Genomic DNA, 16279 nt, shown 5'->3' with positions numbered 1-16279 from the left:
TCTTGACTTACGGAATAACCAAACCTAAGGAATAGGCTTTAAGCAGAAAATGGTGGACATGGCTGACTGCATACTACTACAGTTAGGACTGACACCCCTGGCAGGTGACATAGGCTCACCTAAGACAAGGAGTGTAAGTGACAACTTGCTGTTCACCAGTGCACCCCACAAGGTGTGATGGGCCCATGACCCTAGTGGCCCCTAGGCTACTTTGCCTCAAGATGACACCAGGTTGCTGCCCTCAAGATTGTCCCACCAAGGGGTTACACCATGGGGTTAAGGTAGTGATATAGCGGAAGTTCAGACTTTGAGCGGAGGTTGGAGCAGGCAGCAGGCAAGAGCATAGTCAGTGTCCAAGCTGAGGTCGTGGCAGGGAGCAGGCAAGAGGATATCAGGAGAGTTGGCACTGGGGGCAGGGGACAGAAGCAGAGTCAGGAATTCTGGGTTAGTAGCTTGCAAGACAGAGCAACGGTAATCCCACACACTAGGTAGCTGGCAAGAAGACGCAGCACTGGCTACCATAAGGGAAATTGTTTAGGTACATTTCTGGCCTTAGTGCAAGCCTAGCTTCAGGGATGCAGGTCATTGCATGCAAACAAGCTCACAACCAGCCAATGCCAAAAGGCAAAGAACCATGCAAAACGCTACAAACAGATAGGATGGACCAAGCCACTGGCTCAAACATAGACCCATGAGGTGCTGTTATAGGACCATGTTATTAAAGTGGTACTCAACTCCCCACAATGCTGTTTTCTTTTTCTTTCTTACCCATAGTGCTGTGTTCTCTTCAAAACACATACTTAGTGGTTAGGGATGTACCGAAATTTCGGTGGCCGAAATGTTTCGGCCATCAGCGGATATAAAAAAAAGCAATGATACAGGTGGCGGAAAAACCCCGCCCCTCGGCACCGCCCACCCACTGCTGATGCCTCCCGTCCGCCGCTGCCGCTCGGTAGTTCTCAGCCTTACCTGCGAAACCATCGAACAATCCTGGTGCTGGGCATAGAGATCAGTGAAGGAAAGATGGCCTCCACTCATCTCTATGCCCTTGGAGGACCGGAGCAATGTCACTTTCGGTTTCGGACATTTTTTTTTTTTAAAGCACTAGATCAATGCTTTTTTTTAACTAATGCTTTACATTTCACAGGAGAGATGTGGGGTCTTATTAACCCCAGATCTCTCCATAAAGAGGACCTGTCGCTAATTATTTATATCACAAGGGATGCATGCATTTCTTGTGATAAAAATAAAAGTGATTAAGATTTTTTTTAAAGGGACAGTGCAAAAAAAAATAAAAAATAAAAAAAAAAGTTTAAAGTGCCCTGTCCCCCCATGCTCGCCTGTAGTGAACGCATACTTAGGCCATGCCCACATGTAAATGGTGTTCAAACCACACACGTGAGGTATTGCCACGAATGTCAGATCAAGAGCAATAATTCTAGCACTAGACTTCCTCTGTAAACTTACACTACTAGCCTGCAGAAATTTTTAAAGCATCTCCCATCTCAGCATAGAAACACAATGAAAACTGAGCATGTGCAGTAGCTGCCAACACTACCCTGTAAAATCCCTATCTGCACTGGGGACATGGAGAGACGGGGGAGATAGAGAACAGCAGGATCAACCAGGTTTTTTGCAGAATACAGAAAATGAATCCCGTGGTGACTGAGTAAGTATGAGCAGAATATTATACATCATTTTATAATGTGGGTTTAGTGACACTGTGCACTGAATCCCACTGCAGACCACTGCTCAAGTGACATACACCGGGTCCTGTGCCCCCATCTTAGTCCTCTTCACCCGGCAGCCTCTTTTGGGTGCAGGCAGCCTGCTACCAGTGGTGCACCTGGCCCGCCCCGTTCGCTTTGTATGCCTGATCCTGCAGCATCCTCGGAGATCTGATGTAAGTATCCCAGGAGGCTGCTGGACCCGTGTCACATAATTCTGACTTATGCCAGAATGGAGATGGAGGGTGGGGCAAAATAAAATAAAAAAAAATGCAGTTCTGCTTTGGGGGGAGGGGTAAAGTTAAACTTTAAACAACCCCAATAGCCAGATCACTAGAAATAACTTTAAGTCGGAATATGTGGTCACACAAAGAAATGGCTACACTGTAAAAATTCCAGCAGCCTTTGCACAAATGTAATTTATATTTCTACGTTGTATATATAAACACATTAGGTACATAGTCACATGATATTGTGATTTACAGTCACGGCTGTCCTTTAGCCCCGTCTGATGGTGAAAACATTTCACAGCTTTACCCAGAAACCACATTCTGAACTTTAGTGCTCTGTATCCTAATATAAAGAGCTAGTGATGACATTTTAATTTTCCAGATTGTCTTTTGGAGTTAAAACAAAAATGTTCTTAATTTGAAAACTTTACAAACAAAAAAAAGATTCAATCTGGCCAGACAAGCACTGCCTGCCGCAGTAGGCTTCTTCAGATGAGGTTATTTCCCATGGTCTGGCTTCCTTTGTTTTGAAAGCCATTGATCTCTTGAAATAAAAACTCTTTGATGCTGTTCTGCTTTTATCCTTCACTCAATTCTAACAACATATGTTCATTAGAATTCTGCCCCTTTCTAGAAATAAACTCTTGAATACTTATTTTAATATCTTTTATGGAATGACATCAAATATTATTTTTTATTTTAGATATGTAATATTCAGTACAGCTAAACATGTACCAAGGCAGGACGGAAGCTTTCCTTCTGAAATAACAATTCATGGTAAGGCAATGGGTTAAAGCAAAACTAAACTCTAGTTTAACCACTTGCTTCCCAAGCCTATTCTGACACTTCTCTCCTACATGTAAAAATCAGCTTTTTTTTTTTTGCTAGAAAATTACTTAGAACCACAAAGCGTTATATTTGTTTTAAGCAGAGGCCCTAGAGAATAAAATGGTGAGTGCTGCAATTTTGTTTTTTTTTAATCGGAAAAAGATACATTTTATTTAAAAAAAATCAGTTCAATAAAATATCTATTTCAGTCCAGCACAATTGCTACACAAGTCAAGACACAAAGTCACCATTAGTATCATGGCAATAAGATTTGTAATTTTTTATATAACACAGTATTTGTACAGGGTTTTTGGAAAAAATACACTTTAATGAACTTTAGTGCACACAAACACAATATAGTACCCTTTCTGATGATGCTACGCCAAGTGCATAGATACCTAACATGTCATGCTTTAAAATTGCCTATGTTTGTGGAACAGTGCCAAACTACAGTACCTAAAAATCTTTATAGGCGACGCTTAAATGCCTTAACCCCCGCTTCACATATATGCGGCTGTGCGGGCCGCGTTTTGCACGGGCACAAGAGCCCATTTATTTGAATGGACACCCGTGCCTGTGACATGCAGGAAAGAAGTCCCTGCACTTCTTTGGAAAATGCAGCCAAAATGGGAACCTCGGTTCCCAGTACGGTTTTGGTTTCCAGTGCGGGCGGCGTGCCATCAGAACTAATGGCACCCACCCGCGGGTCCGGATTTCTTTGTGCGGGTGGTGCAGTTGCACGGATTTTCGTGCGGATCTGCAGTGGCACCACCGCATCAGGTTCAGGTCAGGTTTAAATCCAGGTTCAGGTCAGGTTTTCATCAGGCTCTGGTCAGATTTAGATCCAGGTTCAGGTCAGGATTGTATTCTGTTAACAACTGATGATGTAATTATATAAATCAGACTGCAAACGTACCTCATCTCTCATCTATCATATAAAGAACCATAAAAACCAAATGGGACTTTACTGGTACAGAAAGTGGACAACATCATATTGTTGTATAAAACATGTTTATTGAAGCCTATCTTCCAAAAATTTACCATAAAAACAGCATTTTGGCTAATCAACCCAATATATCACAGCATTATATATCATGACATCGAAGTACTCTAGAGGTCGACGTGTTTCACTTGTTCGCTTCCTCAGGACCCCAAAGGAGTTGAAGACAAAAAATTCTAGTATCCTAGATGTCAACATGAGTGGTAATAAATGGCAACAGAATCCACATAGCGGTTAAAAAGGTCCCAGATGAATATCTGCCCATACTGCCAAATCCCCACATGCTGCATAAATTAAGGTCATTAGCTGATTCACTGATAAAGGAAAACACACGGCGACAATATCCACATGCCGATGTAAATCTCTAATGTCTGTAACATCTCCTATGCACTCTCTCCCCAAGGCAATCTGATCAGCCTGGATCCAAGGGGGAGCCAGAAAACATCCGCTCAGAAATCAGATATGACTCTTTTTCGATGCGCGCTGAATCCACACAGTCAGTGCATCAAACATATGTGAACAGGCATTTTAAGAAGCAATGTTATTTCACATGTCATACAGATTGGATTCAGTTCAAACTGCATCTAGTGTGCATATATGTGAACCGCGGTCTGGTTGAATTATTGCTTTTGCTCTGATGTTTGCCATGATACCTTATATGTGTGGTGCAATCGATATTTACGTATGCGTGCGGGACCGATTTGTACATTCACCTTTTTGCGCAAGCACGGGAGGATGGGGGCACTTTATTTTTTTTATTATTATTATTTATTTATTTATTTTATTTTTACACTGTCTCTTTGAATTTTTTTTTGTTTTGTTTTTTAATATCATGTTTATTGCTGTCACAATAAATGATAATACGACAACAATCAGCAGTGTCAGGTCCTCTCTACAGATACATCTGGGATCTGTCAGACCTAAGTTGTCTCCTCTGCCCTTAACAGCATCAAATCAGACCAATATTGTTCTGATCCGATGATTGCACAAGCTCATAATAGCTTATAAACAAAAGACCAGAACCGTAAGTGACAAAATACTGGCTGCTTCCGGTTCCGGGGTTGGGGAGGGGCATACTGCTACCTAAAAATTTTTACCTTATTGCAGAGAATGCTTTAAGGTGAAACATGTTTAGACTTTAGAAACACTTTCCTGAACTGAAATTAATTTCGAGAACATTTTTAGAAAGAATTGGTTGATATAGAACGCAGCATAAATATTGAAAAATCGAAACAATCTCAAGATTGCAAACATTGACTGTTGGGCACCATTTGAGGTCGTAGCCAGGGATCTTCTTAATAGAACAAATGTGCTGCTTAATGTGTGTGGCAGTTTCCAGCCAATATCTCAGTAGTCCACACAACCTGATATTTACCAAATCTTTCAAAAAATTCGGTATTATAGACTATAAATATTTCAGAAATATATTCTGGTTTTTCTTGCTTTGTACATACTCTTGGGGTACCAGCAGTGCCCCGTTTCAGGCATCACAGAGTGCTGTTTTTTAATTGATCTTCCAGGTTTACAAATGTTCTGTTTGGATGGTTGCTTTAAGACACTGTTTACAAAGGACTTAGCTGATATAAGAGCGTGTGTACAGCAAGCTTTTGACAAGCTTCAGGCAGTTTTGTTGACACTTAATGGCCTTTTTTTGTCCTCTAAAGAGCAATCAGCATTAACAGGCAGTGAGGATGTGTTATATTGCCCCCCCCCCCCCAAAAAAAAATAGTAAACTACGCCTTAAATTAATGTTTAGCTCCAGTATGGGGAAGTTCACAGATCATAGTGAGAGAGCTGATTGTCACTTTAAACAAGCTGCTAGCAAGCTTCAGAAGGCTTTTATGCAGCAGCTTATTTAACGTTACAGTCAGCACTTTAATTAAGATCTGTGCTTAACATCCCTTATACTGAAACGTACCAAAATCGTTCAAAGGTGACCATACACTATACAGTCTGATTGTACAATCTCCTTTAGATCTGCCATCAGCTACAGTTGGTAGGAACAATGGCCTGTCTGATTGGATACATAGTGAAAGAATTGTTAAGGTTTGTCCAAATATTATATAACTTTGACAGATTTAAAACAAATTTTACAACCAGATTGCATAGTGTAAGACTAACTTAAAGCGGAGTTCTAGTTGGTTTTCTGAAAATTCAGTCAGCAGCTAAAAAAGATGTAGCTGCTGACTTTTAATAATCACTTACCTGTACCAGGATCCAGCACTGTGCCCACCCTAGGGGGTGCTGGGTTTCGTGTTCGATCCTTGGCGCCAGCATCATAACTGCTGCATCTTAACTGCCGCTTCACAGCCGCGTGTCCACTGCTCATGTGCAAGCTGCGCTGCGCATTGTAAATGGTCCTACAGTGTTCTGGGACCTGGCATGTGTCCCAGAAGACTACGGGGAGGGAGGGGGGAGGATAACTTCCACTTTCAATCATCTAGGTGGTTGGAGCAGAAGTGAGAGCGGGTACATGTCAGAATAAGGTACAAACTCCCCAAGAGTGCCAATGGGGGAGGAGGCCTTAAAGCGGAACTTCCGCTTTTGAGTGGAGCTCCGCTTTAAAGCGATTGTAAGCTCTCACCTTGTAAAACAACCCATTCAGTTTAAAATAGAAATGAAAGGCAAAACATTTGTGAATAGATAAAAAAAAAATTATAAATCCCTTTTTTCCCCTTTTTTTATAAGTGATCAAATTCCCTCTGTTGTCAGCTGCATATAGAGGTGAGGTAGGAAAAACAGCAGTACACTGATTTTCCCAGTAAATGGTTGTGCGGGAGGGGAGGTGTCAGGACAAGTGTGATCATTGGAGGAGAGAACTAACCACGCTTTTTTTCATGCCTAGTGTGGTCAGTTTTCTTCAGGATCACAAGGGATTTCACACAAAGGAAGCAATACAGAGGGAACAGGATACTTTTTCATACAAGTACATGGTACAGCAGGCATATAATCAGGAATATGAAATGTTGGGTTTATATACGCTTTAAAATTCATGCCACCAATGTAATGCCAATGTAGTGTGTGGTGGCAAGAAGAGTAGGCTTTAACGCCCACACTCCGCATGTATGTGTCCATGGACGGCCGAGGTTTCTGTGCTGAGAGAGTGCAGACCAATCAGTCACAGACAGTTCTCAGTCTCTAGTTAGAGCTGTAAAGAGGACTTGACATTGCTGATAGTTGTCACAAAGTATACATTCATTGTGACAGCCAATCACATGATCAGGATGTCTGTCCAGTCCACTGGGCATCAAAACCCACTTAAAGGAACACATGGGCTGGGCAAGGAGTAGATAAGCAACATAAACATTAATAAATTCTATTAACAAAGCTGAGGATTTCTTTGCCATACTTACAGTGAGGAACAGAAGTATTTGAACACCCTGCGATTTTGCAAGTTCTCCCACTTAGAAATCATGGAGGGGTCAGAAATTCACATTGTAGGTGCATTCCCACTCTGAGAGACAGAATAGAAAAAAAAATTCAGGAAATCACATTGTATGATTTTTAAAGAATTTATTTGTCTTGTACTGCTGAACATAAGTATTTGAACCCCTAAGAAACAGCAAGAATTCTGGATCTCAATGACCTGTTACTGTGCCTTTAAAAAGTCCACCTCTACTCCACTCATTAATCTAATTTAGTAGCACCTGTCTGAGCTCTTTAAAGACACCTTTCCACCCCACAGTCAGTCAGACGCCAACTACTACCATGGGCAAGACCAAAGAGCTGTCAAAAGACACCAGAGACAAAATTGTGGACCTCCACAAGGCTGGAAAGGGCTATGGGGCAATTGCCAAGCAGCTTGGTGAAAATAGATCAACTGTTGGAGCAATTGTTAGAAAATGGAAGAGGCTAAAGACGACTGTCAGTCTCCCTCGGACTGGGGCTCCATGCAAGATCTCACCTCGTGGGGTATCACTGATGATAAGAAAGGTGAGGAATCAGCCCAGAACTACAAGGGAGGAGCTGGTCAATGACATGAAGAGAGCTGGGACCACAGTTTCAAAGGTCACTGTCAGTAGAACACTACTCCGTCATGGTTTCAAATCATGCATTGCACGGAAGGTTCCCCTGCTCAAGTCATCACATGTCCAGGCCCGTCTGAAGTTTGCCAATGACCATCTGGATGATCCAGAGGCGGCATTGGAGAAAGTCATGTGGTCAGATGAGACCAAAGTAGAACTTTTTGGTCTAAACTTCACTCGTCGTGTTTGGAGGAAAAAGAAGGATGAGTTGCATCCCAAGAACATCATCCCTACTGTGAAGCATAGGGGTGGTAACATCATGCTGTGGGGGTGCTTTTCTGCGAAGGGGACATGACGACTGCACTGTATTAAGGAGAGGATGAATTGGGCCATTTATTGTGAGATTTTAAGCAACAACCTCCTTCCCTCACTCAGAGCACTGAAGATGGGTTATGGCTGGGTCTTCCAACATGACAACGACCCGAAGCACACAGCCAGGATAACCAAGGAGTGGCTCCGTAAGAAGCATATCAAGGTTCTGGAGTGGCCTAGCCAGTCTCCAGACCTAAATCCAATAGAACATCTTTGGAGGGAGCTGAAACTCCATGTTGTTCAGCGACAGCCCCAAAACCTGACAGATCTAGAGGAGATCTGTGTGGAGGAGTGCGCCAAAATCCCTGTTGCAGTGTGTGCAAACCTGGTCAAGAACTACAGGAAACGTTTGACCTCTGTAATTGCAAACAAAGGCTTCTGTACCAAATATTAACACTGATTTTCTCAGGGGTTCAAATACTTATGTTCAGCAGTGCAAGACAAATAAATTCTTTAAAAATCATATAATGTGATTTCCTGAATTTTTTTTTTATTCTGTCTCTCAGAGTGGGAATGCACCTACAATGTGAATTTCAGACCCCTCCATGATTTCTAAGTGGGAGAACCTGCAAAATCGCAGGGTGTTCAAATACTTCTGTTCCTCACTGTACATGATCTACGTTGGGGTTTTGATTTTTCTTTTTCTTTTTGTACATGTAGAAGACAGTGAACTTTTTCACCCTGCTCTCTGTTTTATTAATATAAATTACAATAGCAACGTTGAAGCGGCAACACCCATAATCACAGTATAAAAGTTTTCAGAATTCCTCTTTGCACTCACCCCTAGTATTATGTCAACAGTGACTTATTCACAGATTGAATGTAGGAAGATTGTTTATGTAGAAATTGCAGCTTTCTTAAATTGTAATGATACTTTGTGTTCCTACATGTTCTTGTGATAGTACAAATCACACAAGGAGCATTAGCCGTAAAACTAAATTTTGCAGTAATTGTTTCCTTTAATTACAGGGGATGGAGAGAGGAGCTAAGGGCCAGTTCTCGACGTTCAGCAGTTTCATTTCAACTATCAACCAAAAGAAAGAGGCCGCTGGGAACAGATGCTCACCTACGCAGCTTGTTATACCCAACAGCAAAAACGGTAAATAAAAGTATTGTGTGCACAGCTGTTCCAGAGAAAACAGCAAACACCACAGTGTGCAGAACTGTGCTGGATAAATGGAGCTTTGACAAAGTCACTACAGAGGCTGGCAACTTTATCATTTTATTCTCTTTTTTGCACAAATAATTTGATTTTCTTTATGTGTTTACTTTATCAATTCTGGTACATTACCTGCATACAGTATAGTAGCAATGGAGTTCTAGAGCCCAATACAGAAGGCACGCAGTTTTGAAATGTTACAAAACAATGGATTTATTTGACTACAATAATTAAAGCCTAGTTTAATAATAATACATAATAATAAACTGTTTTCATATAGCGCCTTTAAACGTTGCTTCTCAAAGTACTTTACAAAAAAAACCCATAAGAAATAAAACAAAGGAAGAAAATGGACAATTACATAAAGGCTTGTCTAAACAAAAAAAGTTTTTAGATTGGATTTGAATGAGTTTAGAGAAGTTGACTCTGATGTTCTACGGAAGTTAATTCTAGAGTTTTGGGGCATAGCAAGAGCAGGCTGTGTCTCCTATTGAGTGTAGGTGAGAAGATGGGACACATAGAAGACCAGATTTTGAGGATCGGAGGTTACAAGGTGGGAAGTGAGTTGACAAAAGTTCAGACAGATAATGGAGTGCCAAGCCATGAAGAGCCTTATACTTTAAATGAGCATGACGGAGAGCCAGTGCAAGGACTCCAGGATAGGGGTACTATGGTCACTTGTACCAGACCTAGTCAGGATTCTGGATGCAGAATTTTGTACATATTGTGGTTGATTAATAGGGGATTTAGGTACGCCAATGAGTAGGGCATCACAGTAGTCAAGTCAGGAGGGCACAAATATATGGATCAGCTTTTCAGCTACAGTGTATGATAGCATAGGGCGTAGCTGAACAATGTTTCTCAAGTGGAAAAAAAGATGTTCTGACAGCATTTTGTACACGTGGGTTGAAGATTAAGTTAGCATCAAATATCACCCCTAGATTTTTTAATTCAGAGTGAAGCTCAAGTACCGTGCCATCAATAGATAGGCTACTAGGACTGGCCTTACATACTTGATGGGGGGTGCAATAAGCATGACTTTAGTCTTGTCACAGTTGAATTGAAGGAAATTGTTGGCCATACAGGTTTTATATCACAAATACAGTTAGATAAGAGAGAAGCATATTGGTGTAAAGCTGCTGACTTGGCCAAGTTACAGTTACATAGTTAGTCTGGCTGAAAAAAGACAAACGTCCATCCAGTTCACCATTAAAAAAAAAAGTTATAATCCTATACCTACAGTTGATCCAGAGGAAGGCAAAAAACCAAGCAAAGCATGATCCAATTTGCTCCTACAGGCGGGAAAATTCCTTCCTGATCCCCCGAGAGGCAATTGGATATTAACTTTACCTATAAATGTTAATATTCAGTTATATTCTGTGTATCCAAGAAATAATCCAGGCCTTTTTTAAAGCAATCCACTGAGCTGGCCAGAACCAACTTTTGAGGGAGTCTATTCCACATTTTCACAGCTCTTACTGTTGTCAAACAAATCTGATTTCCTTTTATAAGGAGGTGAGCATAACCTTGGACAGAGGGGTGGTGGTAGACGTGGTATACTTGGACAGAGTGGTGGCAGTGGATGTGGTAAACTTGGATTCTGCAAAAGCGTTTGACACAGTTCCCCACACACGGCTAATGTGTAAGGTAAAGTCTACGGCTTGGAAAAATCTGTATGTAAATGGATAGAAAACTGGCTAAAAGATCGTATTCAGAGAGTAGTGGTTAATGATTCATACTCTGAATGGTCTGGGGTCATCAGTGGTGTACCCCAAGGTTCAGTGTTGGGACCCTTACTTTTTAATATATTTATAAACGATATAGGGTCTGGGATTAAAAATCCCATTTCAGTCTTTGCAGATGACACCAAGCTGTGCCGTGGAATAACGTCCTTACAGGATGTCACCAATTTACAAGCCGACCTCAATGCACTGTTTAATTGGACAACTATGTGGTAAATGAGGTTTAATGTTGATAAATGTAAGGTTCTGCACTTGGGGGCTAAGAATATGCGTGCATCATACATACTAGGGGGAGTACAACTGGGGGAATCAATGGTGGAGAAGGAGCTGGGAGTTCGGGTAGATCACAAGCTTAATAATGACATGCAATGCCAAGCTGTGGTTTCTAAAGCGAGCAAAATCCTCTCTTGTATTAAAAGAGGTATAGACTCCAGAGAGAGATATCATATTACCCCGGTACAAATCATTAGTAACACCTCATCTGGAATATGCAGTTCAGTTTTGGGCACCAATTCACAAAAAGAACATTGGGGAACTGGAGAAAGTACAGAGAAGGGCAACCAAACTGATAAGAGGCATGGAGGAGCTCAGCTATGAGGAAGGATTAGAGGAATTGAATTTATTCTCTCTTGAGAAGAGAAGATTGAGGGGGGATATGATCAACATGTATAAATACATCAGTGGGTCATATAGTGAACTCGGTGTAGAGTTATTCACCCTGAGGTCATCACAAAGGACAAGGGGGCACTCTTTACATCTGTAGGAAAAGAAAATTTAATCTCCAAACACGGAAAGGTTTCTTCACAGTGAGAGCTGTGAAAATGTGGAATAGACTCCCTCAAGACTTGGTTCTGGCCAGCTCAGTGGATTGCTTCAAAAAAGGCCTGGATTCTCTTAGATACACAGAATATAACTGGATACTAACATTTATAGGTAAATTGATCCAGGGAATATCCGATTGCCTCTCCGGGGATCAAAAAGGAATTTTTTTCCCGGCAGGTGCAAATTGGATCGTGCTTTTCTGTTTTTTTTTTTGCCTTCCTCTGGATCAACTGTGGGTATAGGATTATAACTTTTTTTTTCTATGGTTAAACTGGATGGACTTTTGTTTTTTTTCAGCCAGACTAACTTTGTAACAATGTAACTGAAATCCGCCCAGAGATACAAAGTGACAGCAATCAGTAAGATGTGACTTAAAGCGGTAGTAAGCTGGGGGGGGGGGGGGGATTCTGCCTGCAAGTTAAAAGCATAAAGTGCATCACATACTAGCACATTATGAAAAACTAACTGAAAAATAAAGCCCTCCAAAGGTGTGCTGTCAACACTGCAGAGGCTTCCATCTTCTCCTGTCTTCCTTCCGAGTTCCTGGGCTGCGGCTACTTGAATGGCAGATCCACGATGACGTGACTCCCACATGCATGCCGTGGCACACAGCTCTGAAGGAATAGCATGGGAATGCCGTTCCTTCAGAGTGAAAGTGCCGGTGACATTATTGGCTGCCAAACAAGTGCATATCTTCTAAATGCTGAACATTTAGGAGATGTTCATTTTACCTACAGGTGAGCTTTATTATAAGTGTATCTGTAGGTTAAAATAAATATCTGGAGTATACCACTATCTCAATGCCAATTCTGAGACTCCTAATATGGTTTCAAGGCAAGAGAGTAAAGTGTGACCTACAGTATCAAAGGCAGATCTAAAATCCAGTAGAATAGGAATAGTTAGTGAGCCAGAATCCAAAGCTAACAGAAGGTCATTAGTGACTAATTTATTTATTTAAAATCAGCACAAGGGATGGTACCTACATTGAATGAGAAGTGTCCCTTGTGCTGGTGGCTGCTGTGTTAGGCAAAATCTTCTGCCGTCTCCATGCTGCCTTTTCTATACCCTCGCACTGGTAATCTTCCAGGGCTGTGGGGGTTAAAGTGATACTAAAGGCTTCTTTTGTTTACCTAAAATTAAAAAGAGGTTTATAGTTATCTGCTCCATGCCACCTTTTTTGGGGTTCCCTACCTGTGCTGACCACTCCTCCTCTTCTCCATCTGCCCCCATAGCAAGCTGCATGCTATGGGGGCACATGTGTTGGCACGCTCCAAAGCTGGGCTGTCTGTGTCCAACAACTCACACGGCGTGACGCAGCCACACCCCCTACTTTCTTCTCACTGGATTGACTGACAGCAGTAGAAGCCAATGGCGTTAAGGTAAAAAGCTTTTTGACTTTGTCATCAATTAACAAAGGGGGACAAACTTTGTTAATTAAAAGAAGTGCTATCTGGATTGAGCACTGCTTGTGACAGCCTCATGTATAAAGGTGCTGGAACTTCTGATCTGCACTGCCTGCTACATACATAGAAGTGATCCAAATGACATGTTATTCATCCTTAGTATATAGTTCCCTTTGGCAACACAATGATATATTGGATAACACTGTGGGGGAGATTTACTAAAACTGGCCAATCAGCTTCTAACTTCAGCTTGTTCAGTTAAGCGTTGACAACAAAACCTGGAAGCTGATTGGTTTCTATGCAGAGCTACACCAGCTTTTGCACCATGCAGTTTTAGTAAATAACCCCCTGTATGTTTGAGGTCTAGCTGTAACCTTTCCCTCTGTGTCATGTCTGAAGCAGAAAACGACATCACTTCACATGTATTGATGAAATGTACAGACACCATTCTTGTCTATAGGAGGCAGAAGTGGCAGTTCAAACATGAGCTAGAGGGTGTATTGAGGGTAGAGCAATAGATCCAAATGTTCCTTGGTCACACGATGTTCCAGCATACTGACATTTTCTTTCTCTGTAATTTCTGTAGTTTATTTCTCTATAATCTTCTTGCATACAGTTGGTCTTTGTCTCTAAATAACAGAACAAGTATTTAGGTTGGTGATGGATAATATTTAAACAGTGTAATAATACCAGTACTGTGGCATCAAAATTAATCGGAATGGCAGTTTCCACCAGAGGCTTCTAAAACAAGTGTTTATCTCTGACAAATTTCTCCTTGTCAAACTCCAGTCAAGTATTTTGTTTAAGTATTGCGATAAGGCAGTGGTCTCCAAACTGTGGCCTGATGGCCGAATGCGGCCCTGTGTAGGGTTTATCTGGCCCTTGGGGCACTAATCCTCCCACTGACACCAATGACAGGACACTATTCTCCCACCGACACCAATGATGGCGCACAATTTCTCCCAATAGCACCTATAATAGGGCACCATTCTTCCCACTGACTCCAGTGATGGGACACCATTCCTCCCACGGACTCCAGTGATGGGACATCATTCCTCCTACTGACTACAGTGATGGGACACCATTCCTCCCACGGACTGCAGTGATGGGACACCATTCCTCCTACTGACTACAGTGATGGGACACCATTCCTCCCACGGACTGCAGTGATGGGACACCATTCCTCCTACTGACTACAGTGATGGGACACCATTCCTCCCACTGACTCCAGTGATGGGACACCATTCCTCCCACGGAGTCCAGTGATGGGACACCATTCCTCCTACTGACTACAGTGATGGGACACCATTCCTCCCGCTGACTCCAGTGATGGGACACCATTCCTTCCACTGACTCCAGTGATGGGACACCATTCTTCTCACGGACTCCAGTGATGGGACACCATTCCTCCCCCTGACTCCAGTGATGGGACACCATTCCATGGACCTAGTACACCAGCGCAGTCAGTTCCAGGTTTTGCATGAAGGAAAAAAATGGTAGAAAAAGATGGTAGAACCTGCTGCATTATGCTCATGATGGGATCCATAGTGAATACAAAAAGAAAAGATAGGTAATCTCAACACATACTGCTCTCTCTGCTTCTGCTCTCTCTATTTCTCTCAAAATGTCTGAAATAGTTAATTTTTTACTGTGTTTCAGTGCATTCTGGGCATTAGGGAAGATCTCCTGATGTTATCGTTAAAAAACACTTCTAAACGTAAACACGCATAAACGCGGTATGCAAACGCGCCTAAACAGACGTTTTTTAACCTACATTTTCCAGCAGTCAGTTTCCATCATTCAGAAGTGTTTTCCAAACATCCCGTGTATACAGTATGAGCCCTTAACCACTTGACCTGCAGACCTTATTCTGACACTTTTGTTTACATGTAGATAAACAATATTTTTGGTTAGAAAATTAGTGAGAACCCCCAAACATTACATATTTTTAAAGCAGAGACCCTAGAGAATAAAGTGGTGGGTTTTGCAATTTTTTATGTCACACGGTATTTGTGCAGTGTTTTTTTGGGAAAACCTACAATTTTTTTAATTCTAATGCAAAAAATCACAATACATAACCCAATTTTTTTGCAAAATATAAAAGATGATGTTACGCCACGAAATTAGATACCAAACATGTCACGCTTTAAATGGCACAAGCTCGTGCTATGGCGACAAACGACGTAAATTTTAATATCCAAAGTCAACGCTTTAAAGCCTTTACAAGTTACCACTTTAGTTTTACAGAGGACATCTGGTACTAGAATTTCTGCCCATGATCTGGTGTTTGCAGCGATACCTCACATGTCTCACATGTGTAGGATGATTGTGTGCATGCGGGACCAACATTCATTTGCCTTTGTGTGCGAGCACAAGGGGACGGAGGCACTTTAAATGTATTTATTTATTTTTGAATCATGAATTTTTTTATTTTAATTTTTACACTTTTGCTTTCATTTTTTTTATAATTTTTATTGCTGTCACAAGGAATAGAAACATCCCCAGGGACAGCAATAGGCACATGACAGGTGCTCTTAATGGAGGGATATAGGGTCTATAAGACCCCAAATCCCTCCTCTGCACTTAAAAGCATTCAAAACACCAAAATCAATGTTTTTGAATGCTTTAATTTTTTTTAAATGGCGCCATTTACCACCAAGTAAACCAAAAGTGATGTCAGGTCATCGCTTCCAGGTTACATTAACGGAGAGCTGGTCAAAGTTGATCCTGGCTTTGTTCAGCTGTCTAGCTAGCTGGCTGGTTGCTCGGGTCTCCTTGTGGGATGGGAGGTCCCAAGAGGGTGATGGAAGGTGGCAGGAGGGGGGGGTTTCCCCTCCTGCTTTTTGTAAAAGCAATTGAGTGGCTAGTTATTCACTCCGATTGCTGTTACAAGAGGGCCGACCGCCAGCTGTAAAAAAATGGTACCAGAGTGATGTCTGCAGCTGCGTTCAGCAGGTATGCAGTTTAAAGTGGAACTTCACTACATCTGAACACCACAAACTAAAACGTGATTTCATTTAGTTTTACTATT

The 16279-nt window shown here is 41.7% G+C and overlaps 1 protein-coding gene across 1 annotated transcript in view; it reads left to right on the top strand.

The window, feature by feature from the left end:
• Nucleotides 1–16279, top strand: part of HECTD2 (HECT domain E3 ubiquitin protein ligase 2) — a 131915-nt gene that overhangs the window by 21604 nt on the left and 94032 nt on the right. The window contains exon 2 of the mRNA XM_089692756.1: nucleotides 9092–9221. Within this exon, the coding sequence (XP_089548882.1) occupies nucleotides 9092–9221 (130 nt within the window). The remainder of the gene's footprint in view (nucleotides 1–9091; nucleotides 9222–16279) is intronic.

This window comes from Staurois parvus, unplaced genomic scaffold (assembly GCF_062004578.1).
Source record: "Staurois parvus isolate SC_StPar_1 unplaced genomic scaffold, SC_StPar_1.0 ptg000604l, whole genome shotgun sequence".
NCBI classification, from domain to species: Eukaryota; Metazoa; Chordata; class Amphibia; order Anura; family Ranidae; genus Staurois; species Staurois parvus.
The sequence above is the reverse complement of the archived record's forward strand: the minus strand, read 5'-3'. Positions and strand labels throughout refer to the sequence as shown.